Source organism: Lissotriton helveticus, chromosome 12 (genome assembly GCF_964261635.1).
Source record: "Lissotriton helveticus chromosome 12, aLisHel1.1, whole genome shotgun sequence".
Lineage (NCBI taxonomy): Eukaryota > Metazoa > Chordata > Amphibia > Caudata > Salamandridae > Lissotriton > Lissotriton helveticus.
In genome coordinates, this window is record NC_136073.1 from 897,999,627 (window position 1) to 898,020,055 (window position 20,429).

Sequence of the window (20,429 nt, forward strand, 5' to 3'; positions counted from 1 at the left end):
GATGGACAGATCGCTGAAACTTTTCAGACACTCACCCCCAGTCACTATTAGATCTGGGTGGAATCTAATTCCTCTACTTCCACCTGGTGTTTATACCATGTTCTGCTCTGTCCCTCATTCAGCCTGGTGTTTATTCTATGTAGTATCTGCTCTGGACCTTATCCTGCCTGGTGGGTATACCATCTAGTATCTGCTCAGGCTTTCATTCCGCATGTAGTACCTTCAGGCTCTGTGATGAATGAGAGGAAACAGTTGGAAGAACAAGAGACAGCACTTATATTTATATCTTACGTTTTGGAATGAGAAACTGACCATTCAAATCATATTCTTAGTTCAAACAGTGATTATAAAACTACAGTTTTCATTATCAACACATTCTTGTTACTAAAAAAGCTGTTGTGGGTATAGTAGATACTCTCTTAAAAAATACCACCACCCAGCCCCGCCGATTTTGCAAAGTGCAATCCAAAACACAAGGGGCAGAGTGGGCCACAGAGGTACAGCAGGGAGGAGGAGTTTGAGGTGGGGGGCATGCCGGAAAAGTTACTTCTCCTCCGGTAACACCTTATCTGGTAGAGACATGACCTAGCCGCAGATTCCTTACCTTTGAATTTCCCAGGCATCAGACTGGATCCTGAAATGTTTTCTTCGAGCAGTGCCCTTGGTCGCCTCGGTCAACTCCACATGAATTGGTCTCCGCAACTGTGACTTCTGTGTCACCTATATAGGTACCAACTTGCCGCTGACGTCAGTTACTTTTCACGCTAGAGGCGCGGAGCCAAGAAGTACACTGGCATTAGTTTGTTTTTAAACAACTAGGGCCCTGCAAGGGGGTCAGCCCTGACCCTAGAAAACTGTACTTAGTGAGGGGAGGATGAGCTGGTCGGTAAGGAATCTGCGACAAGATCAGGTCTCTCCAGATAAGGTGTTAGTGAAGGTAAGTAACTTGTCCATCTGATAGAGGCATCTAGCTGCAGATTCATTACCTTTGAACAGATACCCAAGCAATACCATCCCCGGAGGAGGGACTGCGGACAAGTTTAGACCAGGACAGAGCGGCCAAAAAGGCCATCCCTTCGGACTTGGCTGTCTAGGCAGCAGTGCTTGGTAAATGTGTGCAGGGATGCCCATGTTGCTGCCTCACAATTGTCAAGGACTGGAACTCCACGTTGCAATGCCATGGTAGCAGCCTTAGCTCTGGTTGAATGAGTCCTTAAGCCTTCAGGAGCCTGCTTTTTGGCCAGACCGTGGCACATTTTGATGCAGAGGATGACCCATTGTGTGATAGTCCTCTTTTCAACCTTTCTTTGATTTCTTGTACCCTACAAAGTGTTTGTTGTTCAACCAGAACTCTTTAGTGCTGTCAAGGTAGAACAACGCTTTTTTGGTTCCAGACGATGGAGTCACTCCTCTTCTTTTGAGGGGTGCGGAGGAGCATAGAAAGTGGGCAAGGTGACAGATTGCCCCACGTGGACTTTCGGTAATAAAGAGGGCTTAGTGTGAACCACCAACTTATCTGGGAAGATGGTCAGGTAAGGAGGCTTGGATGACAGAGCCTGCAATTTGCTCACCCTCCTGGCAGATGTTATTGCCACTAAAAGGCTGTTTTGATGGTAAGTAGCTGGAGGGGCAGTTGTGCAAAGTTTCAAATGGAGCACGCATCAGAAAGGTGAGAACCAAATTAAGGTCCCACTGAGGCATGATGAAAGGGGCAGGTGGGAACATATGTAGAAGTAACTTCAGAAATCTACACTAGGGGATTAAAATAACGAGGGTTGATCTGGTAGCCTCAAAAAGGTAGACAGGGCAGAAATGTACCGTTTGAGAGTGCCCAGAGCAGACCCCTGCTGGGCAAGGGGCAAAAAAAAAATTTGAACTTGAGAGAGGGAAGCAGAAAAGGATCAGTAGATCTTTCTGTACAATATTTTACAAATTTGGTCCACCTGCAAGAGTATATGATCTTGGTGAAGGGCCACCTGGCCACCAAAATAACATTGCAAACTTGGGGCGGAAAATTGAATGCTATCTACTGCCATCGCTCAATCGCCACGCGAGGAGGCATAGAGTTGATGGGTTCGGGTGGCAAACCTTCCCCTGCTGCTGCGACCTTAGATCCTCCCGAAGGGGCTGCCTGATCGGAGGATTGATGCTCAATTGGAGAAGCTCGGGATACCAGACTCTCCGTGCCCAGTCCTGAGCACAAGAATTACTTGGGCGTGGTCACTCTTGAGCTCTCTGGGCAGGAGTGGTAATGACGGAAAGGCATATAGGAAGCCTGACGAAAAGCATCTCCAAATGAGAACCACCTTGGAAACTCCAGCATGCAAAACTGCTGACACTACACTTTCTCGGCAGAGGCGAACATATCTAACCAAGGCTCTACTCACTGTTGAAAGAGACCATGCGTCAACTCTGGATGGAGATGCCATTCGTGATCTGCCACACATCGACGGCTGAGTTCATCCACCCTACCGTTCAGAGAACCAGCCAGATGTTGAACCACCAGGGATTTGCCCTGCCGTTCCAGCCATGTCCAGAGATGCAGGGTCTCTTCAAAACGCATCCAGGACCCCACACCCACCCTGTTTGTTGCAGTACCACACAGGGTTGTGTTGTCCGTGAATACTTGAACCAACTTTTCTTTGATTGAAGGAAGAAAGGCTTTCAGTGCCAAGCGAATCGCTCGGAGCTTCAGCAAGTTGATGTGGTGTCCAGATTCCACATGAGACCAGAGTCCTCTGATTGCCACCTCTCCCAGATCCATCCAAGTAGTGACAAATGTGTCACTACTGTGTGATCTGGTTGGGGAAGGGAGAGGGGTCGCCTCTGACCCAATCTCGGTCTGTCAGCCACCACTGCAGGCCCTGTGCAGTTCCCTACGAGATCTGTAGAGCCCACATATGCCATCTGGCATGAGTGACCAGTAGTATGCCACAATGCCCAGAGTCATTATCACCAAAATCCAGGATAGAGGTTGAAACATCGGTATCATAGCCTGAATATTCTGGGCTCGACGTTCGGGAGGAAAGGCCCAAAACTGCACTGTGTCCAAAACAGCTCCGATGAAAGGGAGCGTCTTGGAGGGAGTCAGGCGTGACTTCAGCATGTTGATAGTGAACCCAAGCGAATGCAGGAGGTCCGCTGTAGTCTAGATGTGTGAGACGACAGTCTGGGGCGAGTACGCCTTCAACAGCCAGTCATCGAGATAGGGGGAAGACTGGCACCCCTGATCTGCCCAGATGGACTGCGACCGCCGCCATCACCTTGGGGCGCTGGTAAGGCCAAAAGGGAGCAAAGTGAGCTGAGAATGTTCGTGGCCTACCATAAACCGCAGATAGCGCCAATGAGCCGGCAGTTGGGGAATATGAAAATAAGCGTCCTGCAAGTCCAATGCTTCCATCCAGTCCCTGAGACTGGGGCAGACGAGACCTGAGCCACAGTGAGCATCTTGAACTTTTCCTTTTTGAGAAAGTAGTTGAGGGCTCGTATATCTAGGATAGGGCAAAAACCCTTGTGCTTTTTGGGGACCAGAAAGTAGCAGAAATATCAATCACAGCCTACTTCTGCCGACAGAACCCTCTCTATGGCTCCCTTGGGCAAGAGTCATGACTTCCTTCTGAAGCAAAGTCAGATGATCCTCCATCCCCCAGTCGTAAGTTGGAGGCATGGAGGGAGAGTTAGTCTCAAAAGAGTTTCAGAGGGGAGAGAGTAGCCTCTTCGGACTATTTGAAGAAACCACCTGTCTCACGTGATGTTTTGCCAGTGGCGCAGGTGGGGGCTGATCCTGCCACCAATCGGCCACCCATTATCTTGAAGGGGCAGACTAGGAGGGTTTGAAGGCTGAGGATGTCGGGTGGACTAAGCTGACCTCTGGCCGCCCGACCCACGGGGTCAGAACAAGCCCACCCACGGCCGCATAGAGGTCTTATGACTGAAATGGCTGGCGCGGCTGAAAGCCCCTTCCGTAGCCTTGAAAAGTAGACAGGGGATGTGTGGCCATTGAGAGGCTCAAGGACTTGGCATTGTCCTGCGACTCCTTAAAGCGCTCAAGGGCCATGTCAGCCTCATCTCGGAAGAGACGGGTGCCATTGAAGGGCATGCCCATGAGGGAAGCCTGGACATCTCCAGAAAAGCCCGACGTTTTCAACTAGGTATGGAGTCAAACAGCCGCTGTTGATGAAATTGCTTTGCCCAGCAAGTCGGTCAAGTCAAGACCATAACGAATGGCAAACTTTGCCACATCGCTTCTGTCTGATACCGCTTGGGAGACGATGACCTGGGCTCCCTCCGGGACCTGTGACAGCACTAGTGCAACTGTTTGCGAAAAGGAGTGTGAGTAACGACCCAATAAGCATACAGTGTTCACGGACTGCAATTCAAGGCTGGCTGCAAAAAAAAAATTCCTACCCCAACTATCCAGCCTTTTGGATTCCCTGTCTGGGGGTGTGAAAGGGAACGTGCCCTGTGACATAAAGGCGTGGGCCACCAAGCTCTCGGGTGGTTGGTGAGGCAATTTGGGTGGCTCAGTGCAGGGCGATGGTGGTGGCCGTTTGTCCTATTCACATGAGCCCATGCTGGGCTTGGACCAGGTTCCCAGTAGGATATTAGTCAAGGCCTCGTTGAAGGGTAGTAGGGGTTCCGAGGAGGAGACACCTGGCTGCAGGGCCTCTGTCAAGATGTTAGTCTTCACAGCCACAGATGGTAGCTGAAGGTCCAGGATCTCAGCTGCCCTTCTCACCACCATATCATATGAAGCCCCCCCTCCTCCATAACCACTGTAGGATGAGAAAGCAGGCCAGAATCTGGAGAGATACCTGTCCACTGGCCTCACCCAGTTCCTCATACCAGTCCATTTCGTGCTCAGGTTGGTCTTGTAAAGTGTCCAACGACCCCTCTCAATCTTCCTCCATTCCTAGCCCTTCAGAATAAGGCTGAGGAACCGACCGAAGACCCAAGGGTTCTGCCGGCGCCTGAGTTGGCGTCGATAGATGTCGATCCGGCTCCTGGCCGAGGAGAAGAATGGGGCTGGTGTCGGGTGTCTCTGCAGCACGACCGAGCTGGGGAAGGTTGCAGTGGCATGATCAATGATGGTCCGGATCCATCACTGGATCCTGGTGGAGGAGGGGGAGGGGTGTGGGTGAATGATGCTGGGGATGGAGCCCCCAGCGTGGAACCCAAAAGAGGCCCCTCTGAGCCTCCGGGGCCCGAAGGTAGGGTCAGGCCGCCCAAATATGAGGCATATGGCATCATAAAATTCTTTTAGCTGGGCGGGGGTCATTCTGGCTCCCAGGAAGGCAGGGAAGCATGGACCCAACCTGGGCGCAGATTCTGCGGAACGAGGCCTAGAGCGCTGAGACTCCATCACGTCGGCTGTTGGACGAGGAGAAGTTGAAGCACGCTTGAACATCTTGCATTTTTTGTGCTTCTTACATGATCGGCTCACAGTCTTCGAGTGGGAGGAGGAACACTTGGGGCTCCCGGAGCGGTGCCCGGACCTTCCTCTCGACCGGAACCGTGATTGAGTCCTCCAGGGCGAATGATGCAGTGCTGAGCACCAGGCAACAAGCAGTTTTAGGGACCACTCTCTCAAAGCTTTCAGAACCATGCCCGGCAGTCCGAGCAGGACTTGAAGTTGTGGTCTAGCTCCAGGCACCAAAGACAAGCCAAGTGTGGATCCATCTCTGACATGGCGCGGTGGCATACGCCGTACGGTTTGAATCCAGAAGTCTTCTTGGACATGTCAGGAAAACCTCAGCACCCAAAAATTTAGATAAACGCTTGGCAAAAAGTGACGGGCTAGCTTTCTTCACAGATCTGTGCTGACTGGCGTGTAAAGAAAAGAATTGATGTCAGCGCGCTAAGGTGGTGTCTATATAGGGACCGCAGACATCACAACAGCGAAGAGGACGATTCAGAGGTCACACGAAGCCTACCAACAGCACCTATTGGCGCACAAGAATGTTGCTTGAATAAAAATCTTGTGGTCCCAGGCTGATGCCTGGGAAATTCAAAGGTAAGAAATCTGCGCCCTCTGTTACTGTCCCAGGAATTCCTCAACAAATTAGACAAGGCCCTTACCAACTTTCTCTGGAAAGGAAAAAAAGCTTGCATCAGCCTTCAGAAACTTAGACTGCATAAGTCCATAGGTGGAGTCAATCTCCCTGACTTTAGGAGATACCAAATTGCTTTCTTGGCTAAACAAGGCACCTACTGGCTGACCCCTCCCGCAGATTATTCACCTGTGTGGTTAGACATAGAAACTGCCCTACTGGGGGATATCCACCCCATCTCGATCATGTCAATGAGAACAAACCAAATCCCTTGCTCAAAATCCATATTCACTAACACTAAACTAGCCCTACTTAAAATTGACAAATTACTAGACGCATTGATAAGAAGATCTAGATGGGAATCGATCTGGAAGAACCCTAACATCACCTATAAAGGCATACAGCTGTACAACCACACTTGGATTAAATGTGGCATCTTCTTCCCCCACCAACTCTACGAGGGCACCTACCCGTTACCCTTTACAGCACTCCAAGCAAAATTTGGTATTGATGCTGCTGAATTTTATACATTCCTAAACATTAAAACAGCCATTACGAAAGCAGGATTATCCCCCACGCCTCCAGCCCTTCCACCGTTTTTCTCCAATCTAAATAGGCTAGGCCACCAGGTCTCCAGACTGTACAAATTGTTAAGCCCCCAGTCCTCCAGATTAAATGAAAAATCTACACAATTTTGGTCCTCTCTCGCCTCTTTCCCCATCTCTGGTCGGAGTGGTCAGCGACGTGGAAATCCTGTATGAGCCATAAAATAAGCCCTACGTTATCACAAACCAAGTTCTGGCTCATGCACAGGGTCTTCTGGACGCCCGCTCGCCTCTATGCCCACAAAATCAGCCCCGACGCATTCTGCTGGAATTGCAAACGGGCTGAGGGAGATCTGGACCATCTTGTCCTTCAATGCGACTGCGTCTCATTCTATTGGGACAGAGTATTTAACTTCATCCACAAACTGTTCAACATCAGGCCCCTCAAAGAACTCCCCTACCTTGTTTTTGGCTTCGTTAAGGAACTCCAGCTCCATGAACCAGACAGAGCCCTACTAGATCTCCTACTCATGGCGGCTGGTAAGGTCGTCCTAAATAATTGGAAAGACACCAAAAAGGCAAGTTATGCTTGCTGGTTAAACTGGGTGATTAACCTCAGAGTAGCAGACAACATCACTCTCCAAACCACACCATGGCGACCCGCACGAAGGAGAATGTGGGACGTACTCGATATCTACTTTGAAACCCATAAACCCCCATGATCTGCCACCCCTCCTGACTTCCAGATCGCCACGGAGTCCATAGCAATCGCACAGAACATACACGCCTCTGGGTATACTGGAATGACCAGAACCGTGGTGCTCCATTGAGGCGCTCTTCTTCTTCTCTTCTTCTTCTCTTTCTCTTGTTCTTTGTCTCTCATCATCTTCTACAACTCTATTCTCTCTCTCCTCTCCTCTCTTCCTCTTTGATCTCCGACTCAATAAAGCCTCTTGAATATGCTGTGTTATCTGCAAGATCCACGGTCACATCTGAATGTAACAGTAACTACCATGGTCAATCCTTCTAAGGTGTCTGCCATATTTGTCCTTCTGACCCTACCCCTGTTCAGATGTACTCTCATCCGCACATGCAATGTATTCAAGCTGCTGTACTGAAATATTCAATAAAACTTTTCTGAAATTGAAGAAAAAAGAAAAAAAAAAATCTGCGGCTGGACGTCTCTATCAGATAGGGTAGAATAGAAAAGGACAGCCGGGGCTAGAGATGAGGATGGATTGGGAGCTGTGCAGGGATGTGAGCACTACACAAGCAGGGCACAGGTGTTGAGAGGCCTTTGGGGGAGGCTGAAACAGAGAGTGGCACAGTGAGGCTCTCAAAATGGTGCATGCAACTGGCTGCTACAAGGCGTGTCTAGTCCAGTCAGGCAGGATGATGGCAGCTGACCAAACCTCATGACATTTATCAATAAAAAGCATGCTGGACTGTTGTCAAGGAGTTGCCTGTGGACAGTTAAGTTGTTGATGATGAGCCTGTAGAATTGTTTCTTAGCAAACAAACTGAAAGTGCACATGATCGGCCCAGCCTAAAGTGCTCGATTTAAGGCACTATGTAGATCCAGATGTGTGTGACTCACTAGAGAATTCTTAACAAACTGGTGAAGCTGACCTCAACGCTGTCTGACTGTTTCTTTTTGTTTTCATTTGTAGGGCTGTTGACCATGGTATTTCTTCAAGGGTGACATCAAACGGACGACTGGTCAGTTCTATGACCGCATGCAATCCTTGAATATGAGTTGCCTGAAAGAAATAAACTGAAGGCCATGTCCAGTTGTGCTCGTGTGACCTTTTCGATGAACACTGTGTCTGGGATAGTCCTCTAGGTCACTGCAGATGCCAACTAAGTCTTACTCTTTAACTCTAGGTGCTACCAGTTAGGATCACCTGTTGTTTGGATGGAAGAGGAAAAACCTTCGCTGTGAACAATGAGACACGGAGGCAATAATTGTGGACCTGCTTCGTGGATGTAGGCGTACTTCCTGCTGTACCTGAGCCATCTGTTTTCCGACTCTCATTTCATTTCCGACTCCATGATCTCTGGTGCGTGTCTGATTGAGGGTCTCCAAAACGCCTGTTCTAAGGAAGCTCTTGGGCAGTGGCGGCGGCTGCAATCGGGCTACATGTCCACGCGGATCATGGAGGGCGGCCCTGGCACAGTTGTTGAATCCTTCCAGCCACAACCTCGCCACATCCGAATCCAAGAACCAGCTGTTACATGAACCGGCCCAAGGTAGAGGCCAGACCCTATAATAAGAGTCAACATTCATTGGAAGGTTTGTATGGTCCTTGCCTCAAACTGAGGTATACAAAAGCAGGTCATCTCCAAAAGGCTCCTTTTTAGAAGTGAAAGTTTACAATCCCAAGACAAGACTGGAAAAGAGCAGTTGTAGATCCCACAGTGCACTGAGGTCCATCACTCATTTCAGCAGCTGGATCTGGGGCCACATGAAATGGTCAGCTTTGTTTTTTTCCACTCCATCGAGCCTGCTTCGAGCCACACATTAAACATTTGGATTAATTGTGCATGATTTCAGGATTCTCTTCAGCACTTGGGAAATGAAACAGCTGTAGCATGATCTTTTAACTGAATCAAAGCCTCGGTAAGTGAAATGAGCATGTAGAAAGTTGGGGGGGGGGGGTATGGGCGTTTGAGTCACAAGCCAGATCAGGCTTCCGGCAGGGGTAGGGGGCTCCTGCACAGATGCGTGACATCACTAGAGGGTAGGTTCTCTTGATTGGGAGTTTTGATTAGCTTATTTGCTCTTGTGTCTCAAACATTTCTTTTGAGTTCCCAGAAGAGACTGGGCTTTAGGGAGAAGGTTTGATCATATTTGGAAGGTGGAAAGCAAGGCAACAAACTCAAAGTGATTCTGTTGCTCCCCTCTCTCTGTAATCCTTCTCCTACCTCCTGTTCTCGAAAGACAACATCTTTGGAGAGTCAGAAGAAGCCACCTTTGGTCTGCAAACTATTGTCGTATTACTTAGATGCTGAAGGCACTGTGGTGCTAACTGGTATAAACATTCAGAGATATTCCTTACTGAAGGCATAGCCACTGAAAGACTGAACATACCTGTGATTTCAGACCCCTCTGCCAGTCCCTCCCCTGGCTGCTGAAGGCCGCACTGCTTTAGACCATAGCAGAGTGAATGTGATAACTTCAGCGTGGAGTCAGTTTACACTTCCATTCTAGACATCTTCAGGATGTTCTCAAGGGCAGTGGCTAACATGAGGGGGTGGGTCGTTAAATAGGGACATTAGTCACCCGACAGGTGTAATAAGGGCATACACTTAGGGTGGGGTGCAAGTAGCCATCAGTCTTTCCCTGTAGGTGCCATAACATGTGGAATGTATTGAGGGGGCTTGATCAAATATTTCACAGACAGAATGTGTGCCTCTTCACCATAGATCTGATATTTTGTTAATACACCAGTGTTTATCAAGTTACCTTATAAGATGCAGAGTTGAGGGGCGGGGGGTTAAGCTGCGCTCCACTGGGACATCCTACAGGTTTGATATCATGCCATTCTCCTCGAACCTGTGTGTACATATTTGAGAAGATATTGTGATCTGGTACTAGCCTCTGTGACCTCAAAAACAGAAAAAACTTAGTAGAGAGTTTCAAAGGGGACAGGGTGATTGCTACCCACAGGTGCTCACCCCTCTCATTTCAAGTGCCATGCTGGAGGAAAGGAGCGCTCACGTCACTGGTCAGCTGAATACAGGTCTTCACTGGGGCCTGTATAAGGTGCGTCTTCAGATAAACCCATGGGGTCACATTCAGCGCACGCAGTCTGCAAATGATTGTGCTCATGAAATAAGTTTTGCACATGAAATTAACTTTTCAGCTCTCTACAGCCAGCAATGACGACCGATTGTACAGCAGAGGGGAAAGGGTGAAGAAAATGCCGAAGGCTTTGCATCGTGTTAGCACACCATCTTTTGTCTGCCCAATAATTGTCTGTGCTGCGAAGGGATGGTTTTTAGCATTGGTCACAAAGCAAATGATAGTTTCCAAAATCAGTTATGTTAATTAGCAACTAATTTCAGACTTTTCGTGATTATTGCACCGGATTGCCGGCCAGACGAGCAAACTTCCTATGAGGTTAGCAGGGTGGTGTAGAAGTTACCATTGGTGGCGGGAGGCCGTGTGGATTTAGAGACCTGTGTCCCAGTGCGGCATTCCACACCCACTCAATACATGAGCATTCATGCTCCGTTTAGGAACCATTGCAGAAACCAATTGCTGTGCCCCCAACCACAGGAATGATCCACCCTCTGAATGTCTGCATGGAGACCATTTCTACTGGTAGGACTGATCCCACGACGATCCACTCTTCAGGTTCAACAGACATTACGGGGATCACTTCTACAGGTTGAGCTCACCCCATGGAAATCCACTTTACAGGGTCATCAAACCACGCAGAGATCATCTCTAGAGGTTCAACAGATCCTACGGAGATTTATCAGACCTCAGAGAGATCCACTATAGCTTCAGAGGATCCCAGGGAGACCCATTCTATAGGTTGAATGGACCCTACAAACCTCCACTCTACAGGTTGGACGGAAACCATGGATCTCCACTGGGCATGTCCAACTGAACCCAAGTAGACCCTCTACACCGACTTCATGCGGACAATCTTACGAGTGGGCCGTGGACACCATCTCACTTTTCTGAAGAAAGAGGCCGGTAAACGACTGCCTAATGAGTGCCACATTTTAGGTTTTAGGAGCTGCTGGGAACCGCAGCGGCAGCACTTGGAGAGCTGCTACAGAGAGGAGTGCTGGTGCTCTTGTACGCTACAGCTGAAAATTAAGTATTGCATATTTACTGTTTTCAGATTCTAATGAACATTCCAGCATAATCATCTTGTCATCTGTTAAATAAACATGCATTTCTATGTTGAGCATTTCATCCAGGCGCCTACCCTGGCTGTGGGGTGGCGTGTTAATAAACAGATACATTGCTGATGGTGGTTTTATCTTCTTATTCCAGGTCAAGCAAGCCAAGGAAGGCACTCTAGTACCTCCAATTAGCATATGTTCTCTTCCAGGAGTCGTGCCACTTAATTGATTCATTGGTCCCAGAGGGACCCTGCGACAGAATGTGCAACCTATTGAAGTCCTGCAACAGCAGATAGAAATAGTTTTCTTTTGTTCTTAGGGTTCCATAATGCAGGGCCACTGACTTATTGCCTAAACTTATGCGACAGAAAAGGGCCAGGTTAGACGATGCTCTTGCATATTTAGCAGTCCCTCATCACTAAACGTTCAAATACCTGCAGCACATGCCTCGTGGCTCTCCCTTTTATACATCTCTCATCTTCCATTCTCCTGATACCTTCTTAATCAGTCTCCAGCCATCTTGCTTTTTCTTTTCTCCTCTTTGTGCTTGCCGTTACTCATTGTTGCAATTCTCTCCCTCCCTTCTTTCTTACCTTCCATTTCTTTTCTCCCCCTGCTCCCTCCCCTCCATTCTCTTCTCACGCTCCATCTGGCATCACTCGAGCATGTCACCGTCTGGCCACTCACTGGCAGATGAATATCTGAAAGTGCAGAATGCTTGTATGATCGATGCGCGTCCGTTAAAGTGTGCCTTGATGTATCTATGTGCATTTGTAAAGCATAAACCTAGGTAGGGAGCAGACATGCTTAATATAGGCCGGAGAGCCCCTAGCTATTATTCCAAAGTGTTGAAAAGGGATGAATTCTGTTGTGTACCGATGTACTGTACTCCAAAGCGGTGAGAGCTGGGGTGGTTTTTTATGTTGATGGGGAAGAGGTGAGTCTTCAGAGCTTTTCTTAGTAATGTAATGTAATGTAATGTATGTGGTCTTATAAAGCGCACTGCTGCCCTGAGGCGTCCTGGCGCTGTAGACCGCTGGGGAACCCGTCCTGGCTATCCCTGTGAGATGGTCCCTAACTGGGCGTCTCCAAGGTGAAACCAGGCATCCCCGGCGAATGTGGGGGGCCGTTGTAGAGATGAGGCAAGCTAATGCCCAGAGTTGCCGAGTGTGATCCCTGGTTAGAGTAGGCACCGAGGTGAGAATTATCGAGTCCGCTGACCCTGGTCCACGACCCTGCCGGAATTGAACCCTGGTCCCGGGCCGTTCTCTGCTTCCGGGTCCGCTGCCTCTAACCAGTGAGCCACACCACTCCACAGTTGCTGGAGGGCTGAGGTGGTTCTGATGGTGGAGAAGAGGTAAGTGTTCAGAGCTTCTCTCAGTGGCTGGAGGGCTGAGGTGGTTCTGATGGTGGAGAAGAGGTAAGTGTTCAGAGCTTCTCTCAGTGGCTGGAGGGCTAAGGTGGTTCTGATGATTGGGAAAAGGTGGGTCTTCAGAGCTTTTCTCAGTTGCTGGAGCGTTTCCGTAGTTGATGGAGTTGCCTTTACAGAGCCTGGTGACAGATGAAGAAGGGCCGGCTGCTGGGTTTCTGTATTTTGCAGTTTGTTTCCAATCTGTGAATATTCTGCCTCCTCCATGCCACATTCTTACCCTTTTCTTTCTTTTCATGTACTGTTCTAACTTAATGCTGTAACATTTGATTCATCATCTTTAAAATACACTGAAGGTGAAAAGCAGAGCCCATTAAGCTTCAGGGAGATGCATGTCCGGAGGACTCTTGTGCCTGCTCCACTGGTGTGAATGTGGCGGCTGACAGTGAGGTGGCAAGTGCGCTGGAGAACACACTTCTATAGGTCAGAAAACCAGTGAATGACTGTAGAGGACCCAGGGTAAAACCCGTGGTAGCCAGGTGGTTGGAATCAGTTTCAGTGTTGGCTGAGCTGAGAAATTGTCAGTCCAGGTAGCACAATTTCCTTTCTGATGGATACATCTGCCAGTGGATTCCTCACCTTCAGCCAGCAGCATTCAGAAATTTTTCATAGCTCTCCACGCCGATGACACAATTGCATGGCTCCGCTCGCTGTGCCGCTGACGTCACCGGAGCCATAAGAGAGCCTCGTCGGCGTGATGACGTCAGTTCCCTTTTTTCCGCGCCTTCGACGCTAACGGTTTTTTGGGACTCTCCGTGATTTAGTTACTTTGTGTTTCTGGCTTGCTTCTCTTATATCTTTTTTAAAGATGTCTTCGAGGAAGTCCTGTAGAGAATGTGGGGGACATATGTCCATCACAGACCCCCACGAGGATTGTGTTTGGTGCCTTTCATCGGATCACGATGTCGAGGGTTGTTCTTGCTGTCACAAGATGAACCCTAAGGCTTTGAAGGAGAGAGAAGCCAAGTTAATCCCGGTGAAGATGAGAAAAGAGGTCGAAGAAGATAGAGGTCCAGGTCAAGATCAAGGTCAAAGTCGACGTCGGGTCATGCGTCGAAGTCAAAGAAGCACAAAAAGAAGAAGAGACATATCTCTCGGCGTCGTTCAGACAAGGATTCGGCTCCGAAGACGACGTCACCTGAACCTCGACATCCTAAGGACTTTGTCTCTCCTTCACCTTCAGGCTCAGGACAAGGTAGTCCTGTTTGTTCGGCTTCGCCTAAAGCTTCTCCAGTACATTCTCCAACGCCGGCTCAGTCTCTGGTTCCGGTTGATGAAGCTCAGGTTCCAGATCAAACAGTGGCTTCATTGGCTCCACCGTTGGCGCCGGCTGGCCCGACTCCGGTAATACCTCAGCCTGAGAATGTCCCGGGGCACTATCCACCTTTACCTGGCCCGGGTACTGATCCATCACATTACTTGAATGCAATGTATGGAGTCTTTCCGAGAGCTATGTACCCCTCTGGAGCACCTTCGGGTGCCACGGGTCCGATGGCCTTTAATCTGGGAGTTCCTCAAGCTTACGCTCAGTCTCCTTTTATGCCGTTTCTTCCAGCGGCTCCGTCCTGGCATTTTCCGGCGCCGAGGACATCACCGCTGTATCCTTCGTCTCCGGTGCCGTCAGCCCGACCTCGCTCAATTCGGGCTGTGCCACCGGATCCATGTTCAGCGCCGGCACCGGATCCATCGGAGTTGTGTCTGGCTACTCCGACGCCGGTGCCGAGGATAAGGTTGAGGCGAGAGGTACAGAGAGTTTTGGAGGAGCAGTGCTAACGGCCAGAAATAAAAACGGAGGAAGGTGAGCTGGAAGAGTCAGAAGACTTATTTGAAGGAGGTCAGTGGATTGGATACATCCCCAGAGTGGGAACTTTCCCCCTCTGCTGATATTTCTTCTAAGGATGTGGCTCCTTACCACACAGTTATTAAGAAGGCGAAGAACTTCTAGATCCTCAGCTTCCAACAGCTGAGTATAAATCTAATATCTTGACTGAGGTTCTACATTCACCCTCCACTGTGATAGAGCCATTATTGCCTTTTAATGATGCTATCACTGAGCTGGTTATGGAAGTCTGGCGTAAGCCCTATTGATCTCTGCGAGTGTCAAGGTCTGTCGCTAGAAGGTGCTGGGTGGCCCCAGGAGACCCGGATTTTCGAACTTGTCATACTTCTCCTGAGAGCCTGGTGGTTCAAGCTGCTTGTTCCAAGAGATCATCTGGGGCTTTTCCTCAAGTCTCTGGAGACCGAGATTCAAAGCGGCTTGATCAATCGGCTAAAAAGATCTTTTCATCGGCGAGTATGGCCTTGAAGTCTACAAACGCCACCGGTCTTTTGGGCGGTTACATACATGCCCTTATGGATTCTGCGAAACAGCTTGCTCCTAAATAATCTGATGAGGACAGAATTTTTTTTAACGAAGTCTTAGCAGACACTCAGGCAGCAGCACGGCAGGTGATACAGAGTGATCTTGACACTGCGGACCCTGTAGCTAGGATAATGGGTTCTTCTGTTGCCACAAGGAGAAGTGCTTGGCTCAGGTTATCGGAGTTCTTTCCGGATGTTCAGGCGACTCTTCTTGACCTCCCTTTTGATGGTTCTGGACTGTTTGGTAAAACAGCAGATGCAACCTTACAAAGGTGCAAAGCCATAGCTAAGACTTTGGGCCTGCAGGCACAGCCTAGAGGCCCCAGTTACAGGAGATACAGAGGTTTTGGAAGGTCGTTCTTTCGGTACTACAAGCAGCCTCAGCAGCAACAGCAAAATACTCTGTATAAGTCATACAGAGGCAGGAATAGAGGACGACCATGAGGTTCTCAGCCCTCCTCCTCTTCCTCTACCTCCCCCCCTCTTGCCACAGCAAAGCAGCCCTAGATTCACCATTCTGGATCATGTGGGTCCTGTTGGGGGTCGGCTTACCCATTTTCTACAAGATTGGGAATCGGTCACTACGGACCTTTGGGTTCTATATCTTGTGGAAAATGGGTATGCTCTTCCCTTTCAGGAATTCCCTCCAAATTACCCTCCTTGCCAAGGGGCATGTTCAGACGACCACCTTCTTCTTCTGCTCAGACGACCGCCTTCTTCTTCTGCAGGCGGAAGTCCGTACGTTAATGAAGAAAGGTGCGATGAAGGTGGTTCCGGAGCAGGAAAGGGGTCAAGGATGCTACTCCCGGTATTTCCTGATTCCCAAGAAGGATGGCAGGTTACGTCCAATCCTGACTCTCAAGATCTTGAATCTTTTTCTGAAGCAGGAGAAGTTCAAGATGGTCACCCTGGCGCAGGTTCTTCAAGCGCTGCAACAGGAGGACTGGATGGTGTTGATCGACTTGCAGGATGCGTATCTTCATATTCCAATCCTGAAGTCGCACAGGAAGTATCTCTGTTTTACAGTAGGGTCACAGCATTATCAGTTTGTGGTTCTCCCATTCGGACGTACTACTGCACCTCGAGTCTTCACCAAGGTGATGGCAGTGGTGGCAGCCCATCTCAGGAGGTCGGGGATTCCAGTTTTCCCCTATCTGGACGACTGGCTCCTCAAAGCAGAGTCGCCAGAGAAGGTGCTTCATCATCTGCAGGTTACAACCCTGCTGTTGTACAAATTGGGTTTTTCGATAAACGTGCCCAAGTCTCACCTAGTGCCCTCTCAGCGCAACATGTTCATTGGGGCGGTACTGGACACTACTGTTTGTCAAGCATTGCCACCTCCACAAAGAATTCTAGACATACAGGCAATGATTCCCTTGTTTTACATTGGAGCAGTCGTTCCAGTCCTGAAGGTTCTTCGCCTGCTCGGTCTGTTTGCTTCCTGCATTCTGTTGGTCAACCATGCACGCTGGCACATGAGGGCACTCCAGTGGTGCCTCCGTAGGCAGTGGTATCAGCACAACGGAGATCTCAGGGAGTAAGTCAGATCTCCAGAGAAGCTGCAGCAGATCTGTCTTGGTGGAGTGTGGAGGGCAATCTAACTCAAGGAAAGCCCTTCCATCTTCCTCCATCGGTGGCCACAGTGATAACAGATACCTCTACCCTAGGGTGGGGTGCTCATCTGGGGGATCTGAAGATCAAGGGTCCTTGGTCTCCAGAGGAAAGGTTGCTTCACATCATCCTTCTAGATTTACGGCAATACGTTTGGCGCTCAAGGCTTCCTGGTCAGTCAGTTCAGGTCCTGATGGACAACACTACCGCGATGTGGTATGTCAACAAGCAGGGAGGAGTAGGGTCGCATCATCTTTGCAAAGAGGCTCTGCGACTCTGGTCCTTCAGATTTGTCTGATGGCAAATCATCTGGCCGGAGTTCTGAACGTTCGTGCAGTCTCAGTCGGCAGTTCTATGCCGACCACGAGTGGAGGCTCCATCCGGAGGTGGTTCGTCATGTCTTTCAGACGGGGGGAACTACTCGGGTGGACCTGTTTGACACTCACGAGAATGCTCACTGCCCGTCATTCTGCAGTCTCCAGTTTCCGATGCAAGGAGCACTGGGGGATGCGTTTCAGTTGAGTTGGGACTCTCAACTCCTTTACACGTTTCCTCCCATACCCTTGATTCCTCGGGTTCTGAGGAAGATTTGCCAAGACCGGGCCAAAGTCATATTAATCGCCCCGGATTGGCCACGAAGGGTGTAGTACACAGATCTACTCCACCTCTCATAATACCCTCCGCTCCGTCTCCCTCTCAGTGCAGACCTCCTCTTGCAATCGCAGGGGCAGGTTCTACACCCCCACCTCCACAGCGTTCATTTGCTTGCTGGATCAGCCGTCCTTGTTTAAATCACCCATTGTGTTAAGGTTCATTAAGGGCCTTACCAAGACATTTCCGCTCACTCCATTTATTGTGCCTCAATGGGACTTAAATCTTGTCTTAACCTACTTGATAGGGTCTCCCTTTGAGCCTTTACACAAGTGTTCCTTGAGACTATTGTCTTTTAAAACAGTATTTCTTGTTGCCATTACCTCCGCAAGAAGTGAGCTTCAAGCTTTGAGTTTGAAACCCCCATTCTTGACCATTCATGCTGATAGGATGGTACTCAGGACCAGGGCTGCTTTTCTGCCTAAGGTGGTAACTCCTTTCCATCTGGGGCAGTCCATTACCCTTCATACCTTCTATCCTCCCCTCACCCTTCCTAGGAGGAGGAGCGGCTTCACCGCCTGGACCCTAAGAGGGAGGTGAGTTTTTACCTCGATAGGACTAAAGACTATCGTATGGATGACCAGCTCTTTGTGGGCTTCATTGGCTGCAGGAAAGGCAGAGCGGTGCACAAGCGCACTCTTCCCAGGTGGATTATCTTGTGCATCAAGATCTGTTACTCTTTAGCTGGTAAGAAACCCCCAGAGGGTATTAGAGCCCATTCTACTAGAGCAAAGTCTTCTACATCTGCTTTGTCTAGAGGTGTTCCTGTGAAGGACATTTGTAGAGCGGCAACTTGGGCCTCCCTCCACACTTTCGCGAAGCATTACTGCTTAGATTCTGAAGTGAGGAGGGACGGTCACTTTGCGCATTCTGTCCTGCGGGATTTTTTGGTATAGAAAGGTGGACTCCCTCCTCCGGCAGTGGGAACTGCTGTGGGACTTTATTCACAAGGTGAGGAATCCACTGGCAGATGTAACCATCAGAAGAACAAGTTACTTACCTTCGGTAACGCTTTTTCTGGTGGATACAGCATCTGCCTGTGGATTCCTCACTGACCCACCCGCCTCCCCGTTGTCCACCTTTGTATACCTGCAATAGTGATTTGTTTTAATGTATATCTGTTACTTACAAAGAAAGTGTATTATTGTATTTGCTTTCCTGCATTGATTTCACACTATGTGTGTTAGTTTGAATACTATTATCTGTGTATACTGTATATTTGTTGTCGGTCCGCCCGTATACCTCGAAGGCACGGAAAAAATAGGGCGGAACTGACGTCATCACGCCGACGAGGCTCTCTTATGGCTCGGGTGATGTCAGCGGAGCCGTGAGTGGAGCCATGCAATTGTGACGTCGTCCTCGTCGAGAGCTACAACAAATTTCCGAATGCTGCTGGCTCAGGGGATATTCACAAGGTGAGGAATCCACAGGCAGATACTGGATCCACCAGAAAAAGCGTTACCGAAGGTAAGTAACTTGTTCTTCAGGTGCATACATGATTTGCCATTACAGATAAGGAGTATGTTAATTTCCCTGTAAGCATCTGTTTGTTGAATAAACTGCTGTAGATTCACATGCCCGGCATACTCCTGCAACCTAGTCTTGAGCTCAGATGTTGCAAGTGTTTGTTCAAACAGGTTTTCAACTGACAAGGTCTTGGGGACTCGTCCTCTGGATATAAAGGTGCATGGTCATCAGCTCCATTGTTAGATTGTTTTTTGCCCAAAGGGTGAGAGTAGGTATGGAGTAGTGTGTACAGGAAGACTAGTGACCCTGCAAGTAGGAAGAACCTTCCTAAAGGAAAAGAACTCTGCAACAACCACTGGCTTCCGTTGAGGAGGATGGGTGCATTATAGCACTACATGCAATGAACTGATGCTTACAGGGTAAGTAACGTTTGTGTGGCTGTAGATCCACATGCTCTGCATAGATTGAAAAGCAATACTCCCCTAAGCAGTGGCTAGCCAGTGGATGGTGCAGTGGTCTGAAACAAAGTCTTGAGGTCAGTCGACAAACTTTGACCTGTTCTCTTGATAGGATATCCACAAAATAATGTTTTGTAAAAGTGTGTGGATTGGACCAAATGAGTTACTTTCCTTCGGTAATGCCTTTTCTGATGGAGATGAAGAAAGTAGTGGGAGTAACAACCACACCCTATTTCTGGCCCAGGAATGCGCTCGATGGCCCCCTTGGCCAAGAGGGCCGTAACTTCCTCTTGTAGAAGCTTCAAGTGATCCCCGACACGCAGTGGTACTGCGATGGTATGGCTGGAGGGGACGCCTCGAAGGGGAGGGAGTAGCCCCTTCGGACGATTTGCAGCACCCACCTGTCCGATGTGACAGTGCGCCAGTGGAGGTGGTGATGGCGAACCCTGCCCCCCACTGGCGACACATGGGCCTGAAAGCTCGGACTAGGAGGGTTTTGAGGCGGATGCTGCAGGGGTAGGTGTGGACTGGCCTCGCCGTTGTCCCCGACCGCCGCCACGGCGGTTTCCACGTCCGCCACCGCGCTGGATGGTAGTCTGCGCCCCGTGGCTGGCAGGACGTGTGGGGGCGCCCCTTCCTTGGCCACGAAAGGGGCGAAAGGCAGCCGTTTGCTGGCACAGGGCCGAGTGGCCCAAGGACTAGGCCGTAGCCCTGGAGTCCTTAAAGCGCTCAAGCGCATGGTCTGCCCTGTCGCCAAAGAGGCGACTGCCATCAAACGGCATGTCCATAAGGGTGTTTTGGACATCAGCCGAAAAGTTGGCGGACCTCAACCAGGCATGGCGATGAATCGCCACCGTCGTTGCCATCGCTCTGCCCAGTGAGTCCGTGGTATCCAGCCCACACCGGATGGAATACCGTGCCGCATCTGAACCCTCCGCAAGGGCTTGGGCAAGTCTAGTCCGGGTTCCCTCCGGACTTTGTGGCAGCACGTCTG

At 49.6% G+C, this 20,429-nt stretch overlaps 1 protein-coding gene across 3 annotated transcripts in view; it reads left to right on the forward strand.

Moving 5' to 3' along the window:
• Positions 1–11,584, forward strand: part of MOSPD3 (motile sperm domain containing 3) — a 56,349-nt gene extending 44,765 nt beyond the window's left edge. For all 3 annotated transcript variants that reach the window (XM_078670625.1, XM_078670623.1, XM_078670624.1), the window contains one exon: positions 8,266–11,584. In XM_078670625.1, the coding sequence (XP_078526751.1) occupies positions 8,266–8,297 (32 nt within the window). In that variant the 3' untranslated portion in view covers positions 8,298–11,584. The remainder of the gene's footprint in view (positions 1–8,265) is intronic.
• Positions 11,585–20,429: the final 8,845 nt, after the last annotated feature.